This window comes from Pieris brassicae, chromosome 4, assembly GCF_905147105.1.
Source record: "Pieris brassicae chromosome 4, ilPieBrab1.1, whole genome shotgun sequence".
Taxonomy (NCBI): domain Eukaryota; kingdom Metazoa; phylum Arthropoda; class Insecta; order Lepidoptera; family Pieridae; genus Pieris; species Pieris brassicae.
Window position 1 is genome coordinate 13,881,065 of NC_059668.1, and position 23,241 is coordinate 13,904,305.

The 23,241-nt window shown below is 35.7% G+C and overlaps 1 protein-coding gene across 6 annotated transcripts in view; it reads left to right on the forward strand.

The window, feature by feature from the left end:
- Positions 1–114: 114 nt before the first annotated feature.
- LOC123708992 (transcription factor GATA-4-like) overlaps positions 115–23,241 on the forward strand; it is a 28,570-nt gene continuing 5,443 nt past the window's right edge. For 2 of the 6 annotated variants that reach the window (XM_045660056.1, XM_045660059.1), the window contains exons 1-4: positions 12,759–12,920; positions 13,240–13,513; positions 19,359–19,674; positions 19,758–19,821. In XM_045660056.1, the coding sequence (XP_045516012.1) occupies positions 12,818–12,920; positions 13,240–13,513; positions 19,359–19,674; positions 19,758–19,821 (757 nt within the window). In that variant the 5' untranslated portion in view covers positions 12,759–12,817. Of the gene's footprint in view, positions 225–2,595; positions 2,820–12,758; positions 12,921–13,239; positions 13,514–19,358; positions 19,675–19,757; positions 19,822–23,241 lie in introns of those variants that run through there. The other 4 variants (XM_045660060.1, XM_045660062.1, XM_045660058.1 and 1 more) reach the window with 4 other exon arrangements.

The following is a 23,241-nucleotide window of genomic DNA, read 5'->3' on the forward strand; positions in this document are numbered from 1 at the left end:
CAAATTTATAATTACCGTAAATCTACTGGAATTTATTGTATTGGTAAGTGCTGAGGGGGCGGGGCGCGGGCGGCAGCGTCAACTCTCGCGACGACCTCCGGCGAATGGCGAGTGGCGACCGCGCGCACATCTCTCGCGGCGCTGACGCGATGAGCCGTTCCGTACACGCGCGCAACACCGCTTCTACCGCCACACGATGGCCACAAGGACCGACTACCACTTTGGTGAGTTACTCCAGCATATTGTTTTTGACAACAGCAATCCACGTTTCAAAGTTATAATCAACCTTTTAACATCTACCCTTTACACAAGCGTATAAGTACAGCATCGGGGCGCAGTACAAGCGATCGGGGCGGCTGTTAGAAAAATAATTGTATATAAAGGTACTTGTTACATCGCCACAAGACGTAGTAAAAAGGTGTCTTAACATATAATTAGAGAGAAATCATATCCGAGTGAGATATTATGTTTTGTATTGTTACAAAAGCGATCGACTCCGATACTCGTTAAAAATATGAGCGTGAACTCTTGGCCCCCTTATCGCGAGTCGGCCCTCGCCGCGCTATGACACTACTACTTTGGTCACATTGGCCCCATCACTACCCAACTTGGACCAGTAAACTTATATACTATTGGCTGAATAAAGCTATAATCCCCTTGGAGAAAAATGCATGTATAACTAGAAGTTGATTTGAATTATATAAATAAGTTTATATTTTAATACTCTGCCTTTATTTGTCTATATATATTTTATTCAATTGATTTTTCAGTTATTACCTAGAGCAAATAAAATAACGTGTAGGTTATACCACGGGCTATTTTCTAAGATCATATTACATATTACCTCTTATATAGAATATATAAAAATAATAATTTCGCGGTACAATTATTATTTAATCGGGAGTCACTAGGTCCTCTGCTATGCGTTACCAACTAAAACACGGCTTGTAGGTACGTAAAAAAGAGCGTCCATTTTGTAGAAAAAATATTTTTACTGAGAAATTGGGAAAATTTATCGAATACACAATACACAACTGTTGAAAATACCAAATGAACTTTATCATTTTATTTGTATAAATAATTAAACAGAGTACTAATAATTATAATAAATTGAAGCGAACAAAGGTTATGGTTGAAACAATAACATTTATTTTTAAATCATCCATATAATATACCTATATTTTCCTCAATCTCGTATAGTTCTTAACAAATACATTGCATGTTGGAGTTTACCAGAAACTGGAAGGCCATAACACTTTATATACTCTATCTATATAGAGAAAAAAATATATGTTGAATACATACCGTGGATTTCCACGTAAAAGCGTTAAGTACCTAGTACATGTGGTGCAAAATTGCGTGATAGGATAAGTAATAGGCAGATAGGTGATGGATGGCGACATCGGGTAGGCCTTGTCGTACATACCTATACCAAATCCAGGATGTACTAGAGAAGGGAAAAGTTAAAAGTTCCCATAACTCAAACTCAAAACTTTATTCATATAGGTAAACAAGTACACTTATGAACGTCAGAAAAGAAGTTAAATTAATTGTAAATTTACTACCAAACGGTATGCATGGTTAAAGTTATGAAAGTGGATAAAACAAGAAAGGTGCATCAGGACCGTACCAAATAGGGATCCCTTCGGGAAAAAGGCGAGATGCTATACCTACTTCAATAAATAAAAGTACCAAACTTAGCGAGAACTAGACTGATATTATGACAAATTAATCGGAACTCAGCTTTGAGTGTTTGAGGGCGTCATTAATTTTTTATTATAGAACTGGTGCGGTGATGTTCAGTGATACCGCTGCCATGGAGTGTGTTTGCAAATTGCAAACCTTTTAAGAATTGGTACGTTACCTAATTTAATACGTTAATTTGAATAAATATGATTGAATAGGTGAATACCGCAGCATCTCGTTTGTTTTTAAAAAAGAACATCTTATCTTGGTACTTTAAATAATTTAATTAGTCAGATGTGGATTACTAGAGATTATTCACACTAACCTGTCTTTCGGTCTGTGTGAATAATGTTCGAAATACTTATATACGTGTGTTGGTCAATTGATTCAAAGAAATGAATGAGAACATGTTACAGCGCGCTGTGTATTGTACCGTGTCGAACTGCGATGTAGCACGTACAACACGAAGGCACTGGGCGGATATTATTAGTAGCTAGTAAGCTTGGCCCACAAGATAGTTATTCGACAATAAATTATATTACGATATTTGAGTCCAGCACAAAGCAAACCTAGAGTGGCGTAGTAACGGAAAGTTCTAAAGAACGTAAAACTGTAACTGGTAATCGAGCTATTGTTTAAAATTATTACGTACTTCGAGGTTTATTGCTTGCACTGTGCACGTGAGCTACCTGTACCTACTCACATATAATACGTACAAGGCTTTTAATGTCGTATGGGAAAGGTACATAATCAGAGGAAATTGTAGCGGATTGATAGATACAGCAGATGAGCCCATCAGCACAAGGCCTGGTGGAGGCAGTGGCAGTGGGGGGCGGCGGGGGCGGCGTCGAGACACGCGGAGTGGCTGCGCTTTATCATCCCGCGATTAGATAAAGCAAAACCGCTGAAAGCGAGGTGGAGGCAGTCAGTAGTAGCGACCAGCGCGCGCGCCCGCGCCACGCTCCCACCGCTGCTTATTCCGCCGTCGTATTCAGCTCGTCCGCTCCCAGCACCGCTGTAAGAGCACGAAGTGGTAGTGATGGACTGCTTACAGTGTTATCCAACGCAGTTGTCGGCGGCAACCAATGTCAGTTGACGGCAATGAATCATTGTTGCGTGAAATGTCTGCGTTGGTGAGTTCTGTTGTGTTTCCTCTTTATTTCATTACAAAATACGTATTAAAAATGTGTAGCGGCAGTTGTCGCAGAGTGCAGACGGCGATAAGCGACCCCCCCCCCTCACCCACTTCCGCCCGCGCTGCTGATAAGGGCCGGTAATGCGCCAACCGTTACCAACATCAAACATTGCCTAGTTCTTGTTTATGTAGACCCTTTATGAACACATTGTTTATTTATTAGGTATTAGTTATAAATACAAAGTATCTATGATATTATACTCGTACTATAGCATACAATATCATACATTAAGCAACACAACGCATTATGCATTTATAATAGTTTCTATACTTTGTTTGTAGTGCTTTAAATCTATAGATACTTTCTTGAGGCGCATTTCGTGCATGTCAATTTTTTTCTGCATGCAATGCAAATTTTGCATCGTTTATTGCAGGAATTTGGTTTGCCAACGGATATACGTCGACTAGTCCCGAGTGAATTTTTTATCACCACCATGTATAAAGTATATTATTAATCAACGAAACAGTATTCAAATCTAATTGAATTATTAACATGGAATATTATATAATTCCTAACTTTAAAATTCAATTTTTTAATATTCCTTAGTTTATTTGAAAGAACTTGATAATTGAAGGTTTTCGTTGTATAAAGATGACTATCTACTTCCTTTCAAGAGATTTTGTGAGCGTTTACCATGTGGAACAGAAATCTGTTATATTTGATATATAAAGATGGCTTTAGTGTTGCTCTAAAGACCTTTTCAGTATCGTTTTGCTTAACCTTTAATATTCTCACTCGAGGCCTGAGACATAATCATAACGATCCACTAAACCCAAACGGATTTGTATGAGTTAATATTATGATTATATTATAAAACCTCGTTTAATATTTATCGTGGATAATACTAGTGACGGCATATAACAGTTTCAAATTCAAAAAAAGCAATTCTGGTGTTGCAGACAGATTATAAAAAACATATCCTAAAGTTCAGTGGTGAAGTGTCTGAGACCATATTTGTAGATGATAATACCTTGTGTATTTTATTGTATTGGCCTAGTTACTTCAGCATGCGACTCTCATACCGTAGGTTCGATCCCCGGCTGTGCACCAATCGACTTTCTTTTTACGTGCGCATTTAACATTCGCTCGAACGGTGAAGGAAAACATCGTGAGCAAACCGGCTTGCCTTAAACCAAAACAAAAGTCGACTGCGTGCTTTAGGCACAGAAAGCTGATCACCTACTTGTATTAGATTAACAAATGGTCTTGAAACAGATACAGGAACCGGAGGCCCAGACGTAAAAAGGTTGTAGCGCCATTGATTTTTTTTTATTGTATTGAGTACGATGTGGGTGAGGTGCACGTGTGACGCAATAGGGCGTTACGCCGTTAAGTACTATGTAAAATATTGTTTGGTAATGATTACTAAAACTAGTCAATAAAGGTTCAAATAAGACAATTAGAAAGTAAATGTATCACTGTGTTCCCTGTAATACCATATATATTTAATACAAAAAGATTAAGACGTCGAAAGCTAAATAGTACTGGTGACCGTAGAGCTGGTGGTTTTCTCGTTCAAAGAATAAATATCGCAATACAGCGAGAAATCCTACCAGCATTAAAGGTACAGTGCAACAGGGACCATACTTTTTAATTTGTTTAAATTTTCTATAAATCAGATTATTGTAAAAACTATTAACTTGTAACATTTAGCAATTATATATATATAATTGCTAAATTGTTTGTAAATAAAATAAATAACACTGGAAAAAAATGTAAATAATGGGATTCCTGCTAAACACTTTTCATCGCTTATACCGGAAATACCTTTATTAATACTAATTCGATATTAACTAATTAGTGATATAATTATAATACAGTATTCATGTTTTTCAATAAAAGCTTTTAATCTAAACCAGTATTGACTGTAAAAAAAACATTAGGGAAAGTAACAGATATGCTTATATACTTAGACCGATCGGCAAGGTGTCTTGCCTAAAACCTAAACAAGTAGTTCAGTAAAAAGATAATGTAATAAGTATTTATATGCTGCTATATATATCTACATATTTTGATTATATAAATAAGTTAGTAGATGAAACAAACGTAGAAATGCATCTGCCCCTTTGACTCATTTGGGGCGGAAACTGAAAATCGTTTAAAAGTTTGAGACTTTTCATAGAATTACTTATTATTATTTCCAAAGGCTTTTATCCCTGCCTTTTAATAAATTTAAGAAATGTATTAAAGAAAAGATGTGTTAAAAGGCTTACTATAAAGTTAACGATTATCTAGTTGATAAAAAGGCCTGAGACTAGAGCTAGATAGGCTACTTCTAATTAATTTGCGATATTTGTTTTAAAATAAGTTATTTGATGATTTGCTATTTCAAAAGAGTACCGAGAGTTTTTTACGCCGGCTTTTTCTCTCGGCCTACATTCTTTGTCTTCTTTGCCGATGAGTAAGGATGTCTACTTATTTAAATTTTAATGACGTGGAATAAGTGATACCTGTATCTTATATTCTATAATAAACATTGTTTATTTTATTTTTTGAGAATTCAAATAAAAATCGTTTTAGAAAGCTCGAAGCTTATTAAAATTTATTGCCATTCTGTTATCACTTGTGTAACTTTGCAAATAAAACAAAGCATTCTTAAGTAATCAGTAATCGTAAATGAAAATGAGACCCATTTTTGTGTGGTCACAAAAAATATTCAACCATTCTGTCAAGTAATAATAAAAATCCGATAACGCGTTCAAAATACGCAAATGGTCATCAGTTATCATATATGGCCACGTTTTTATGTAAACAATAGCCATGATGCCTCATGTTTTCGGCTGTATCCGGAACTGTAAGCTGTCAAGCCACACTGACACATTTTAAACGGACTTCAAAAAAAGGATTTTTATACTTCATGGTGTGATCACGGATAACTTTGTCGTTTAAGAACTAGGACCAGACCCTCATCCATATTTTGTTGTTTCCATCAACAACAAAACGTATGTCTAAAATTTATATATTCAATTATTCAGTTATGAAGCCTCTATTGATATTATGCGGCCCCTTGTGTGTGGCGCGCTGGCATAACTGTCAATATATGAAAACAAATCTTCTTAATATATATAAATCTCCTGTCACGATGTTTGTCCGCTCCTAAACTACTTAATCGATTTTAAATTAAATTGGCACACCGTGAGCAGTCTGGTCCAACTTAAGAGATAGGATAGCTTAGATCTTTAATTATAGTCGCAATTTTATTTTATTGCAAATTATATGTCAAGTAAACGAAATACCGTGAAATTCTATTATTTCTACTTTGTTAATTTTTGATGTTAGCATAGCCAACCACGTGTTACTTAGACCGAAGTGTAAATCAAACTCAAATTATAGTGACGATAATAAAGTGAAATTGTTCTTTCGTGTCACGATATTAAGGCTAACTAAAACCACATTGAGGAGAAACGAAGTTCGCGGGGGCAGCTAGTATACTATATAATGCATTCACGAAAACAGTATTGCAGAAGCTAATTAGCTTATTATAAATTTATAATTTGTAAACCTTTGAACTTGCGCTAATAAAATATGAATCGATAAATGAAGATAATAAGATTTAAAATAACTATGTATTAACCCCAGAAATGGATATTTTTAACTTATCTGTTTGTAGCTGAAGAATGTATCGAGTACCGAGAGTTATTTACGCCGGCTTTTTCTCTCGGCCTACATCCTCTGTCTTCTTTGCCGATGAGTAGCTAGCGTCTTTCTACCGATTCAAATTGAATGACGTGGAATAAGTGATACTTGTATCTTCTGTTCCACAATAAACATATTTTATTTTGTACCAGTTTATAATAAATAATAAAATAAAATCGTTTATTTCTTAAGTGTAGTGGTACAATTAGATCGATTAATTAAAGATCTGTTGAGGATATAAGATTTTTTTTACATATAAAAGTCAAATTATAAATTTCAGTTAGACCCATTAATGTTTGAAAGTCAAAATTACGAGATAAAAATATTAGTTACTAGTTAACCCTTCTAAAAGGTAGTTACATATGGAGAAGAATTGGCAATAAACTCCATGTATACTCTTTTAAAATAGGTTTTAAATATTTTGTATACATTGATTTGATTATATGTGTAGACCAGGTACCTAGAATGAAACATAACTTCTATGCTAAAAAAAATTGTGCATGTTATTCAAAACAATACAGCAGATAATTAACTTATTATTTAGATTGTTGATGCTCATATATTTACAAATATTGCAGCTACAGATGTTACAATATTCTTTATAAAGAAGAAATAATTAACATACAGTCAAACAGTGTGTGAGTTACGTTCAAGTTGATTTCTTTTAAGAGAAAATAAAAGCAAATATACACATATAATTGGATTATAACATTTGGATTACTATTATTATGTTATCACACTACTCTGATGATAAAATAACAAGGTTGTGGGGTACTTAATTTTTTTTGTAATTATTATCAATAGAGAAATTAACATGATTTATTTATATCAATTTCGTTTGCCATCCTTGCAAAATAACTATATTGATATAATAAGTCTTCCTAGTTCCTTTCTACTTTGTGCCACTCTCTGCCATGTACCATCTACTATTTCTTAAATTTGTTCTGTCCAACTTCTACAATTTTCTTCCACTGTTTCGTTTATTGTACCAGTTTAGTACTTTGCTCCACTTTACTGTTCCTCTTGCCATGCGGCCCCGCCCATTTCCACTTAAATCTTAAGTTTATTTATTTTTATTGTAACATAATTAGTTAATATAGAGTTTCTATCAAGCGATAAAATATAACTTGTAAGCCTATTTCATGAAATCATTTTCGGTTTTCGCTAGTGCGGTTACGTTGCATAATATGAGCGGGGCGGGGGACGGGAGCGGAGGTAGCGATAAGAGCTGCGGCCGCGTTGACCTGGCCCCGATACACCCCGCAACCCGTACCCCGCGTAGCTCAAACTCTTCAGTAATGAATTTGATATTTTCTATGGTTATTGCAGACACTGATTCATGTAATATTATCTTTGATCTAGTGCAGTATTTTCCAACGTGGGACTAACGCCCCACAGGCGGGCAATCCGAAAATGGATTCGATGTTTTTCATTGTACATTTTGAAAATTTACATACTGCTTTAACAAATTCCTAGTAATTTCTTCCTAAAACTTATCGTTTAAGTTTCTTGGGGAACAATACAATTTTTAATATTAAATTTAAATTAATAATTAAATTTATAGATGTTACAAACTTGGCATAATAATTTTAGAAAGATGGGGCACAAAGAGCTTTAGAAACACTGATCGAGTGGATTGAGAGTGTCTGAGGTCGTAGGTTTGAATCACGGTTGTGCTCCAATGGACTGTGTGTTAAAAATCACTCGTACGCTGACCGAATAGGGAGGAAACCGGTTTTATTGGCCCTATTGGGGAGGTGTCAGTCTCAGAAGGCTAACCTTCACGTAGGTATATAAGAAAATAATTATCACGACACAGATATCTATAGCCAAGATTTACTAACATTTAGAAACGAGACTTAGCGCGAACTATGACTATGTCAAAATCCATTATATTTTCGAGTTACTCTTAGAGGTTGTACCACCATTTTTTTACGGGAGCTCTATACATTTCGTTGAGTACAATATATGTAAAAGGGTATAAATATTCTTCTTTATTTAATATTATTTTGAATTCTTTGTTTTTTTGTGTATGTATTCAATAAAATATTGAGGCGTTACAGCATTTTTTGCGGGCTTCAGATTTCTGTATCTGTTTCATGATCATTTGTCAATCTACTAGGCAAGTAGGTAGTAGATCAGCCTTCTGTACCTGATACATGCCGTCGACTTTTGGGTTTAAGGCAAGTCGGTTTCCTCACAATATTTTCCTTCACCGTTCGAGCGAATCGTATAGGAAATAAAGTCCATTAATACACAGTGGAACCAACAGTCGGACGATGAAGCCACTATACCAACACTGATCTTTGTGTCTGTATTAGTGCCTTATGTAACCACTCGATGTTAATAATAGCTTTTTTTTGTATAGTCGAATGAACAATGGACGTGTATAGATGTCATGTTTAAGTCCGTAAAAGGGTTTTATAAAAGCACATATTTAACTTGTCGATATACATGCGGGGTGGCAGAGGGGAGGCAGCGATAACAAATGACCTCCGGCCTTCGCCGGCCGCCGCTCAAGTATTAACAATGATTTACCATTATCTAAACAATATTATCTTAAATAACACATCTATACACCGTACAAAAATAGCTGCTATGGCTGGTATTGGATGTTTGACTTAAGTAACATTAGGGTTGCTCTGTACAGTTCGGACCCGCAGGTCTTCATACGCTCTAGGTGGCATAAAAGACCGGGTTGAATGCCTTGAATCCTGAGGGCCTATCTTAAGTGGGTGTCTTCCACACGCACGCTGAGGTATGTTTAGTGGCTAGGGTCTCGCTACTCCACAAACAAAAAAACTAAATCTGTCTGTATATTAGTGTTTTTAAACTACCAAACATTACGCGATTGTTAGTAACATAAAGGCTTCTATCATATGCCATTAACGCCTTTACACAGTCTTCTGTGCCTACATATTCTATGTTTAAGGCATGCAGGTGCCCCCACTTTTAATTCCTTAATATGTTAAATAAGCACATAGAAAGAAGAATACATTAACTCAACGTTTGTAACCACTACGCGAATAAAAAATAATAGGTGTCTCAAAATAAAGTTTACAATAAATTCATCATTTATCAGGCAAATTGATCTCCAGGAGACGTGACATAAATTGGCCACCACGCAGTCCTGATTTAACCTCTATGGATTTTTTCTTATGGAGTCATCTTAAATCTAAAGTCTACGCCAATAAGCCGACTTCTTTGGCGCAATTGCAAAAAAATATCCGTCACAAAATGGCAGCCATCACTGAGTCCACCTGCCGAGCCGTCATAAGTATTTTAATTGTTTGATTAAATAAGTGCCGTGAATGCGAGGGTGTCCCAAATCCCAAAATGTGAACTTTAATAACAAATAAACACTTTTTGATACACAGACTTATTATTTTTAATTGATCAACTAAGTATCAACTTTCTTCTGAGACACCTTGTACATTAATTTTAATCCCATATGCGTAATTAGTTAATTACCTACGAAATTAAAGGTATTTGTTTTCTCAAATGTTATTTACAATTAAATGTTAAATTTACTTTATTTGAGATATAGTATTATATGCGAGAGCTGAAAACGGTTAGACTACCCAGAATCAACATTATGAATTTAAAAATTAATGATGTTTTTTGACTTACCAGAAAATTACTTGGAAATATCAATTAACCAGACGCAAACAAGCTTGATAGTAATCAACACATAACGTATATTCTTAAATTTCTGGGTCCGATTCCAACGAATCAAAAACTTTTGGCATGTAAAATGTCGAAAAAAATTCACAACAATAAGTGTTGGATAGCAAAACAGACGCAGAAATGTGTCTGCCCCATGGCCCATTACGGGACTTAATCTATAACCCGTCCGTTCCCACGTGCGGGCAGTCACAACATGGGATTAGCGCGACAGGGGTCGATACTAGGAAGTAGAAAAAGGCGATTTACAGGGCCCTTAAAGCTAACGATAAAATTGATACGAGTTCCGAGAGATTTGGCTGATGATTTGTAGGCAATATATTCAGAGAACTCACAAATTTCACACTGATGACGTAATTATCTACTGTTATTTATTGCCAACATGGATTCGGTTGATGTTACACGTGTGGAGACGTGATTATTATTTAACACTTAGAACCAAATGTAAGATGAAAAAGTGCAAAAAGCGACAACATGTTTTTTGTTCTACAATATATGAATAATTGGACCGTACAATTGTTAAGAAATAATATGTAAAGATTATAAAGGAATATTATATTGTTAACAATCATTACTGCTTAATATTAATATGATATAAATTCTAAATAATGATTCAATAAAAAAGATTCTTATGAAAACTACTGTAAACGTTTAGAGTTGTTTTAACTAAAACCAATTATTTTAAAATTCGAGAGCAGTGTTGGCCTAGTGGCTTCATTGTGCGTACCTTTCGATCGTAGGTTCGATCTCCGGCTGTGCACCAATGGACTATGTGCGCATTTTAACATTCCCTCGAACGATAAAGAAAATCATCGTGAAAAAACCGGCTTGCCTTAGGTCCAAAAAGTCGACGGCTTTTTCAGGCACAGAAGGCCGATCATTTATTTGTCTTTTGTTAACATAAGAAAAACACTTTTTGAACGGATTGAAGCTATGTATTATTATTAAAAACTTACAATTATTTACATAATTTTAAATTTAAATGTTTTCCGACGTTTCGCGTGCTTTTTAGTGTGCGTGGTCACCGTGACCGTGTTTTTCTTAACATTTATTTCTTATTTTTTTAATTAATCGTTTGGCTGTGGCTTTATAGATTTATGTAGGATTTATTAGAATTAATTTAACTGATATGTCATCAGTGGCGCTACAACTCTTGGTCTTGTCCTGAAATATCGTTATCTTTTTCCTTTTCTTTTATATACCTAGTCAAGATCACCTAGATCATGCCGGTGTCTGATTTAACATAATACAGGAGTCAAACTTATTGATAATTTCTTTTCCTCGGACAAGTGACTAAACCAATCAATCATCATTCATCTTTCAATCTTCATTGCGAGCCACGCGCAAGCAATATCTACTATTTATATTATCAACTGATAACATTACATGTATTATTTACCTTAAAACACATATTTTTATTACATATTTAATTATTTCGTCACCTCAATTATTAATATCAACGCATGTTTAATTTTGAACTTACTTCAAAGAAATTAATAATTCGACTTGTAATTACGGAACTTATTAAAAAGCTCAAAATAAACTTTTAAAGTTGATGCAGAGAGCAGACCGAAGCAAAATGGATGAGGCCTACGTCCAATTGGACAATGGAGCCTGCTGATAATGTTAGGGATTAAATGCCCAATTTAAAAATTGCTACATATATTACATACACAAGCAAAATCATAGAATACCTATCGCTTGTCTATGACAAAAGAGATCATAAATCATACTCTACACATATCGCACAGCGGGGAGTCCTTGGGTTGGGCTTAGCAGTCAAGTCGCATCACATATTTGTTTATTTTTAATTTGTTTACTCAAAACAATAACCCATAAGGGATTAGCTTGTCAAACACTAAATATCAAAGAAGCATTTGTACCATTTAAAAATTTACAAATTTTGTCAGAGTAGGTAGGTACTGTTTAAAAATCATATTTTAAATGCTGATATCTTTCCTCATAGTCCTGGCTCCACCACGATATTAATCGTCATGACGCCGATAAAACGAAACGGTGTGTGAGGGAAAATATAAAAAACCTGCCGTCTCATCATATATTTTTCAAGGAATAATTATGAATGCGACACAATAGTGTGAATTACCCACTCTACACCCTTGGCTTGCGAAATGGTAGTAAATTGAAATTTAGAATCAATTTACCATATTTTCTGTTGACGTTCATAACTGTACTTGATTATCTACACACGCAAGTCAGTACTTAGGCATTACAATAAAACCTAAGTTTACGCTTCATAAAGTACCGGTGCTATACAATATACAGAATATATATTTACAGGATTGTGTTAGGCCTTAGAACTACCGTATTTTAAACACAGCATTCATAATTCACATACAAAATAGACCGGTATGTATCGACTTAATAAAATCCATGTGAAAAGTCCTTTAGATTTATTGTGAGTGATAACCGGTACGATGATAGCCGATAGGGCTGAGTCTGGCCGGAGTAGTCAATGGGAGAGGGTGGGCGGGGCGAGCGGTATACGAGGCGGGGCGGGGTGGGACTGTGCGCGCGCGCATCTCACCGGCGATCACACGCCAGTTGACAAAGCGACGCTGAGCGCGCCGCACGTCCGCGAGTGACACATATACGACATGCTGCACGAGACGTGGCCTGAGGCCTGCCGGCACCGTGGCCGGAACAACTACAACACCCTGGACGATTTTATTGCTGAGGTTAACAACAACGAACGAAAAGGTCAGTCCTTGCTCCGCCTCGCTAGCCAATGCGGCTGTCACACGTTATATTGTTTACGAAATGTTACTTAGTTTAAAAGTGTTTACGTATTACGAGTACCTATTGTTTTTTATAACAACGTAATTAAACATCGTTGTATATATGGAGCATAGCCCTTTGATTCTGGCGAACTTGAACAATTTTTAATTTATGTAGGTAGGCAGTAGGCACAGGTTCGATTGGTGGTCATATTCTTGTGTAGTGAAGAGACAGTGCGGTAGTATTATGGTAGTGTGTGAGCCAATGGCGGGTGTGCTAAGCGTGTGTGCGTGTGTTACAGAGGGCGCGGAGGCTACAGGAGGTGCGGAAGGCGCGGCGGGCGGGGGCGGGTCTCCGGGCGCGCGAAGCTATGAGGAACTGCGACCGCCAGTCGCGCGCGACATGCAGACATACGCGCACCTGGAGGAGGCGCTGTTTAAGGCGGGGGGGGAATACATGCACCGCAGTCCCGACCTAACACCCTCGCCCGAGCGCCGCGAGGATTCGTACCGCACGATGCACTACGAGCCATACTCACCGCCGCCCGCGCCGCCACCGTATCACCACCTCGACAAGTGAGTACATATCGTTTAATCGTACATAAGCCTCGGAAGACCTTGAAGCAACGCTCGTTATGTTAATTGAGGACGGTAGCTGATCGCAATACTGAACGATACGAACGATCAAAAGGTCTTAAAAATTAGACTCCAGTTGCGTTTCATTCAAATCTTTGAAACGTTTGCCAAAGAACAAGGAAATGAGTAATATAGGTTTCAGGTCATTAGGTCTGAAATTAATTATTTTTATTATTATTTCAATTATAAGCCGATTTTAAGTTATTACCCTTATTTCTAGACCAACTCGCCAGTAAAAAATATTAGGCAGCCTTATGTAACACTAACGATAAGTCAGTAAGTAAAACTATGTGCAATGGAAGGGACTTACTTAGGGAACATGAACAGTTTAACCACCAGAGTTCATATTACAACGTTTTTCAACATAATTATTGTTTTGAATCGAAGGATAGGGATACCTCTACCGATATAAAAAATTTAATTTAGACTTGATATGGGGTAAAACTTGGACGGATTTGACTGATACGGAGATTAGGACAAAAATTGGTAAAGACCAACTATGCAATGGAGGCGGAGACACGTGAAATAACTTGCATAAAAATGTTTAATTCATATGAATTTTACATCATACACTTGGGTAACTTTACAAGAGCATATGGATTCTTGTTTCTTGTAAAACATAAAACACAAACTTGACAAAGTTTATAGTACGGTTAAATGTTAAGAGTAAATGTCTAATATACTGTTTTCTTCTTGATATAATTTGTACAAAAAAATGTTATTACTACTAGTATAAACTATAAGTATAAAAAGATATGTATTGATACCACATACGTCTATAAATATAAATGGTTAGTTATTTAATGTTGTTGGTAGTCCTGCCTTGAGACAACATCAAACACATTAGGCGATGTAACGAACAAATATAATTATATGAGCAAATAACATTTATATTAATTGGCACAGTTTTTATTAAGTATGATACACGTCCCATTCCTATTAATTATTACAAATCCCAGATTTTAATACAACATTTGGCAATATTTCCATAAAAAAACTATGTTTCGTAGTTTTTAGAAATAGCATTTTCAATATATCGATTCGTTAGAGTTATAAACCGAGAGCTAATCCCGATTAAGCGGTTTTACAATAGCAACAATAGCAATTTTTTTATCATCAATACCATTACAAATCTAGACACAAAATTTCCTTTACTGTGTGTAAAATAGACCACGATAGGACGATCGGCTGACTGAATATTGATGTCTTTGCACTAATATATACACGGTACAGAATGTATAAATCTCTATATAGGTCATTCAATTGTTTATAAGTATATGCGGACCTGGGAAGTGAGATAAGAACTTTGAGATGTATATATATTTTTGGATTTGGATTTGTGGATCGTTTATTGTACTATAAAATGAGAGGTTTGACTTAATAAGATAAAGGAATCACAGACACAGAAATGTAAATAGTTGAATCGGGTTCTCGTTCATATTATTATGGAGCGAATGAATATAAGTGAATGATTGTGGGAGATGGTCAGATAGAGAGGTCGGACGGCAACCAAAAGGGCGCAGGGATATCGCGGCTGCGATATGGAGCCGGCACTCCGTCTGGCAGGCTTCCAGATAGCGCCGTACGCCTATCTCTCTATCACCTCTCTACGCTAATTGTAAACATACTACGTTCACTTCCGATAGCCTCACTCACGCCGTAATTTCGCACGTGTTTAACATGTGCAAATCGCTCAGACTTGGTGGATTAATTAATTAGTCGATTGCGAAGAAGCCTTCGGGTGTGGAGCATGTTGCAATGGGCAGTACGTGCCTACTGGGCGCGTTTCGACACGCCGCGGCGCAAATTCCGCGCGGCGCACGTCCCACGTTGTTCGCTGCCTCCCGGAATTTTCCGTCTCTCGTTATCATTGTTCTATTACTCAATCATTTTGGACCTCGAACCCTTCTATTTTAAATATTTAATTATAATTGTGATGTTTAGACTCTGAACGGCGCTGTATCTCCTACGCTGTTGAATGATTTATGTTTTATTGTTTCTGTCACTTGCTTTGCGGTTTAGGAACAATAGAGATTTGATGGTTTGTACGTTATTTACATACACGTTATATAGCCCAAGATATATAACCTATGTTTATTAAATTTGAACAGCGTTAATATTTATTTCATAGTTACAAATGATTCTTACCTATCCTGTGGCGGAGTAACTCTGTCGTTCCGCCATGATGGCCTACAACAATTAGAGACTATGTTTTTTGTGATTTTCTTGCATAGTTAGGATTTCTATTCACGTAAGAAGTTTCCTACTATCGCCGTCAAATAGTTTTAAAAGTTATATGATAAAAAATATATTCAAAATAAAAAAAAAATACTTTAGTATAATTTCAGGAAATAATTAAATGATTTTCGTTATAATTTCGGGTTAGGCAGACCAGTGAATAGTAATTATTGTCCTCGGTTATTAATGTTCGCCGCAATTAACTGCGCGACCACTCCTTCGTGTGTGCGTGCTCACACACGAACACGAAAATTAAAACGTTTTATTTAATTGGCAATCTATTTTAACTTGTTAATTGTTATATTACCAGAATCATATATTTTTGTTTACGAAAAACGCAATGTACCTAGACATAAACATCCTTCATTCGTTTTCATACGCACTTCATACGCTCTGTATTTATATTTTTGCAAATGGGCCAGGCAAGCTCTTCTAATGACAGTTATCTTATCAGGCAAAGAGCTTACATTACTCACAATGTTTTGTGCAAGCTGGCAGAGCTTCACTGACTCAACGTTATTGTTCTGAAGATTAGTGGCCATAGTTTAGATTACGAACAATTACTTAATGACCGTGTCTTAGTAAATATTTTGTTTTTTTAGCTTGTTAACATTATGTCTACAACCCTGTTAATGGTACTAATTAACGCAAGAAATAAAAGGTTTAATATTAATAATAAATAAAAGTTTATGGCTCAGTTTCAAGTGTTGGTGAGATCTTGGGACGACAAACAAGATTGTTTGACGATGCAAGCATTAATTTATAGCAAACGTTCTAAGTTGTTGAGCAAACGACCCTCGAGATCGGTGCAAATACACGTCGCAGGCGCAGCCCCGGCCCAGGAAACGGAAAGAAAAAGTAAATTTGTTTGCCAAGTCACGAGTCAAGACGAAATGCGTCAACACGTCGATAATGTGACAAATTATCGGCGCCAACGGTCCGTTAAGATAGTCAAGACCTTATCCAAAGGAGCTTACGATTCGGGAATGCAACTTACGCCAGATCTATATTCGTCTCCTTATCGTCTCGTATTTGGAATTTTCCTTATTTTAATTGCCAATGCAAACAAATCATAATAATTAGAGGAAAATATTGAGGGAACATAACAAACACTAATGACGTGACAAATATAATAACGACTGGTCTCAGTCAAGGGTCACGGGTCACAAAGGCTGTCCGGCCTCGGATCATATCCAAATTTGTCCTCCTTATTTACGGCGTCGAGTGACGTCTTAAGTGTCTCGAAACGACTTGTTTGTATAGGCTCTTAGGATTGGAATTATAGCCCTGCGCAAATATCGCCGACGCGCGCTCTCACAATTTTTTTCAATCATTCTTCATCCTTTGTTTTGATTTCTAAATTCAAAATTGATGTGAGATTCTACGAACTGTTCAGTATGAGATCTCGTTAGCTAATGTAACGCGATAACGTGGGTTAACACTGTCCGCGGGGAGTCAACCGGAAGTGCGGACACGTGCAAAGGCACGGGCCAGCACTGGACATATCCTGTTGGTAATACGGGCACTCACACGTGCTAACAGTGCTTCGAGAACTGCAGTTTTGTCTTCGCCTGACTGAAAATGTGCATTATCGGTTTGTAATTCTGCCGGAGCCGTGACGTATGGCTAATAACCATAAAGTTTAAGGTGCGTAAGGGGAAACAATAGAAGTGAACGGTCGTGCGAGTAGGGCACTAGGTTCCGGGTTCTCGTGTTACCACGTTATATGGACGTGTTTATGCTTATCGATCCCAGCTGACTACCACTCATCACGGTGAAATGTTTGGTACGATAACGTGGTTGCCCTTAGATAGAGTCTCGCCTTTTGGGGAACCAGCCTGTGTCGTAATGGTTTCGTTGCCTGGCAACAAGTAGCGGTAGATGGTAGTAAATTTAGTGAGTCTTGTAATTATGGTGGCATGTTGACGCAGTCGTTAAACTGTACCTAATACATGCAAGCAGGTCGAGGTAAGCGGGGTGAGGGAGGGGAGCATGTTCCGGGCCATTAGCCGCGCACTACATCCCATATGAACCGCGGTAGTAAGCAAGTTGGCGTTGTAATTACTTATAACATAAGCACGGTCACTATTAACTACTAACGTAATACGACTAGGGCGGAAGATGTAGGGCCATCCACTTAATTTAGTAACGTACTGATCGATATCTGATAGTAACGCTTCGTTGATGTTACACAATCGTTTATAGTATGGAAACGAAAATATAAAAGTTATGTTTCACAGCAAAAACTATACTATATAAAGAACTTGGAAGATTGTTTAAGATTCGCTAACTCGTCTTTATAATATTTGAAAATAGTTACAAATCTGACGTTCAACACTTGGTAATTATGATTACTGTTATTGTTATGCAGAATTGGGATTGATGTAAACATATGTACCAAACAGAAAACTGCGTGCTTAAACGTTCCATGCTTAGCGTTTATAATACATATTTATGAATATTCCATGTCAATCTTTGCACATTCAAGATACTACTGGCTGGATTTCTTACACAATAAAAACTGTCGAAGCAGTTAGAGATAACCAACTTAGAAGTAGACACTCTCGATTTTTGGTTCCTATCTCATGCTAGACCTGTTCAGCTACCACATTAACTTGCTGATACATATACATACTTTTTATTATATATTATAGTATATTTCCTTAATGCTAATTTATTACTGTCTGTGGATCTTTCTAGGTGTAATAAACGAAAAACAAGTTTTAAAGAAAGTTGTTGGTAATAATGAACATATTACAATAGCGAAGATAGTTAATGCTACTTGCAAATATGTAAATTGTCAATGTCATTAATTAAATATGTGGTTTTTTTGTGGGTTTCAGTATGAAACCAATTTTAAGTACTCTAACTACTAAGTATTTTAATACTACTTAAAGCGACTGCAATTGTCTTATCTAATATATTTTTTACTAATATAGTTATTAATAAGAACACGAGTCCTTTAATGGAAATTTTTTTAATATTATTTCTATAGTTTAGGTAAACACCTAGACTATAAGAATTTTTGATGTGGGACGTTTTATAAAATTTGCTAGTTTAAAAAAAAATTGTCTTGGTATGTTATTTACCGTTCTACATATAATTATTTCCTTGTAAATAATTATATGTAAAAACGAATGCAGAATTTATGTTTAATTGAATATAGTTAAATATGTTATAATTATATACAGAATATTATCTTTTAAACTGCCGTGAATAATTGTGTTGTTCATTAATATGTATTATACAAGCCTGAATTATATCTGTCGTCTCTTTTTTTACACTGAATAAACAGTCCAAATTATAATTTTGAGACATTTTAAACAAAACTCAGAAATTTAATATTTACCGCAAACGTTCTGCGACCACAAACAGCATTAAGTTATATTTAACAAATACCTATTAACATTAAGCAACCTTATTTTTGTTCAAATTTTAATTTTATATAAGGACTAATTTTAGTAGGGTCACTTACAATGAAAACTATTTTACTTGAATTAAAATTATTTCAACGGACTTATTATATATAAGTATGTTTTTTTAATAGTAAGATTCCTATCTACAGCGGCGGCGTAGCGGAGAGCAGCGTAAGCGGCGGTGCGGCGTATGCACGCTGCGGTGGTTACGCCAGTGGCAGCACGACGTACTACAGCGGTGGCGGAGAACTTGGACAGCCACAAACATGGGGTGGTTCATCACCCGTCTATTGTGGGAGCACTGTACTTGCTGATTATGTGGAAGGCGAGAGTGGAGGCGAAGCCGCGAGTGGTGGAGCGCTTCCAGCTTTTAGTGCGCGCTTCGGTGGCGCTTTCGCCTCGACATCGCGCGCTTCCGCCACTGCGCCTACAACCTACACGCAGCCCGTGAGTACCTCTCATTTAGCTGTGTACAACCTAATATAGTAAAGTCTGAGTGTGTGAATGAAAAGTATCGTGTCATGTTGCAGGAGCTTTGGCGTGTCGAGTGCAGCTATAGGCCTCAGCTGTCCGCCGCCGCCAGTCTTTCTGCCAGTGAGTACAGAACACATACAAAACCAATACAATATAATTGAACTGTTTATCTAGTATGCATTATTGCCTAATATATGCCAAAAATACCGTTACTTTTCGAGCGAATCGTTAGGCAGTTAAGTATTTTTTAACTATCATTGATTTGAGTTCATATCAATTTTAGATTACCGAAATTTTAATGAAATAATTATGATTTATACAATTAACTACGACAGAGAATTCGTAACTGGTAAACACTAACTATTTATAAAGTCAGGTACGAAAATAATTTTATGTCTGTTCGAATAAATAGTATGTTAATAGTTTTTAATGTTATATACGCTGGTGCAATCGTTACAGAGACATACAACCTTAGCGACTTGATTTCTACACAAACACATACGAGTATACCACGTAAAGTACTGTCTTGTTTCATCAAAGCCTTAATAAAATTAACTAGAAATACGCGGACGACTTTAGGTGTATGCCTCATGTTTTCCTTCACCGTACGAGCGTGTTGCACACAGAAATAAAAGTTGGTGCACAGCCAGGAGTCACACGCTGAAGTTAATAGGCTAACACTAAATTTGCCTTATTTAAACGCGTAGTTAACGCATTAATTAGACTGATTTCTAGTAATAAATATTATTTATTTATTTGGTTTACCACACCAAACATAATAAATACTATATTTACCCGGCAAACGTTGTTTTGCCATGTAAATAATTTCTAGAGAATTTCTCGTGTAGAATAATACATTATATATATTAGATTTTTTCAAAAAACATTATTTTCAATTTTACTAGTCATTAAACGTTTGAACAAACGAATTAAGTATGAGGCTGAGACAATGGTTTCTTTACAATTAGTATTATGCCACATCGGTAAATAGATGCGCTAACAAAATCGTATTATAAGTACCTATTTATATTATTGATTGTACACACGCTTAATATAATATATGTCGGTATATAGCTTGATGGCGAGTGAATACCCGTTGTGTCATTGTATCATTGTGATTTCTTTGTTCGAGCTGTCGTCGTTTGTCAATTAAATAAAAATACCTGCTTTAAATCTTGTTGGTTTGTTTATATACCGCAATTGATAATAAATAAAACAGATTTGTCGTGTTACGATAATCATAGGTATGATTTTATGAAAGTTTACAATACATGCGTAGATTAACAATTAAAAAACAAGGTTTAGACGTTAAAAACTTAGTAAAGAAATTTCGCCTCCTAAAATCTACCTAGGAGTTCAAGCAACTCTCATTCGACTTTTTCGCAAATATAACATAATAAACACTACTTATCAAGAGATCGATATATTCGGTTATGGGCTGATCAAGTTTAAAAGGAGCATTGTTTAACACATATCTGATACCAAATCCGATATTTTGCTAGTATTTTTTTCTCATTGTTAATATCTGGAAGTGTAATGCTTTTAATTTGTATTATTTTTACTTTTTTTTGTAACATTTATGTTTACCATAATTGTTATGTATTTTGGAAATGATAGCTTTTTACATATACTGTAGATATAGCATAATGTGGTGAACTTTAATAAATAAATACCTAGATACTTATTACAATTTAATATATCTAATATTGAAAAACACACCAACAAAATTGTTACAAAATTTTTACGGATTTTGTGACACTACTGATAACCCGAGAATGCTATGATAATACTTTTTAGATGCTGTTCGGGGAGCAGCATAAGGTCAGGGATCAGAAAAAGATAGACCCCGATATCTCATACGATATTATACTAAGATCAAAGATAAGTGCACACTTAAACCGTCATCCATCTTCGAAAGTGTTAATATATTGTGGCCCATAAAATATTTATTGGTTTTCGAGGAGTAGTTCGCACAAAAAGTGCCCGACGAACTGAAGAGGCAAAAAAATACGTGTCGAAAGTTTTCCGGATTTTTATTATTATCGGATATCTTTTTTGAACATATTAAAATATATATTGAGCTGAATGAGATAGACAAATAACTAAAATAACGAAATATAGTATGTAGTGATGTCCGGTTTTCAGGTAGAAGATATAGTATAGTTTAAAATTATAGTAGGAAGTCTTCAACTCGTAATAATTTTTCTTGTTCTCGGTTATATGGCAAATGTGCTAAAAGTGGTTAACTCGGACTATGTATTAGATAGTAAAAGCATTTTTTAAATCTATATTCAATATTAAGATTCACTATTTTCTATACTTTCCCGACGTTCAATGACTGTTTATATTTAACAATACATAAAAGATTTTGCTACAAATAAGATTGATAAATTTCATAATATGTCGTAAAAATTGTAATAATGAAATACGATAAATGAAGCATGTTGTTGGAAGCGCACGAATGTTACGTGATTGTAACGAAAACAAAGTGATGTAGCCGTGATAATAATGTGTATGTATGTATGTATGGGTCGTGTTTGCTTAGGCCTCGCGACAAATAACGCCTGTCCGATGTCCGAGCATTAAAATCGCATTCTGGATAAGGCACGTGCCGCAAACAGGATGACAAACCGCCCGCGTCTTTGTCCACACCTCGACTTTTAAAAGAAAGGAAAGAAAACATTAATTGCTTTAAACACATGTCACACACACACACAGTATCTACACAATACTTGAATTAAACGTATTACTCATTAGGTACAAATGCTAAAATTAAAATTACTTTAATTCCTTTTCATTTGAAAATAGTTAAATATGCTATAATTTGTTTACACTACAATAAATTCATTTTGGATTCTGATTTTTTTTATTTTAAATGTTATTCCAAGCTCGGAGCATTATAAAAAAAAGGTAGAATTGTGATAGCTAAACGCATTTTTAAGAATAAATAAATGGGTCACGCCTAATATACCTAGGTGATGTAAGGTGTAACTTAGATATTCTATGTATTTTAGTTAATAGTCAGGCCATGCAAGTCGGACAGAGTAATTAGCGGCGACGTTTACCGAACATTAGTTCCGCACCTTATCGCGGAGAGAGCCCGCGCGTGACGTCACCGGCGCTGACGCATGTCTTTTGTTCACCTAAACTCGTAGAAACCTAGTGTTACGTTAACTTATTACATTTTAATTACATATATTAATTAAATCTTCCAACATACAATACTACAGTATTTACAATATTCTTAACCTACATTGTAATAATAATAATTAATATATAGAAAATTCAAACAAATTTAAAAAGTATGGTCCCTGTGTACCTTTAACGCTGCCAGCATTCTCCCTGTATTGCGATACTTATTTGTTGAGAAACACCAAATTTAGTGAATTACTTGTTTTGATTTATTGGTAAAAAAGTTGCGTATTCATTGTTTGAAGCCCCATAAACACTAATAGAGAATATGATAGGCGAAATTTATGTTTCGTACTGTTCTTGTTCTTTGTCTTCTTCGTCTCGTGAAACGTGTCTTGTGCTGTGCCA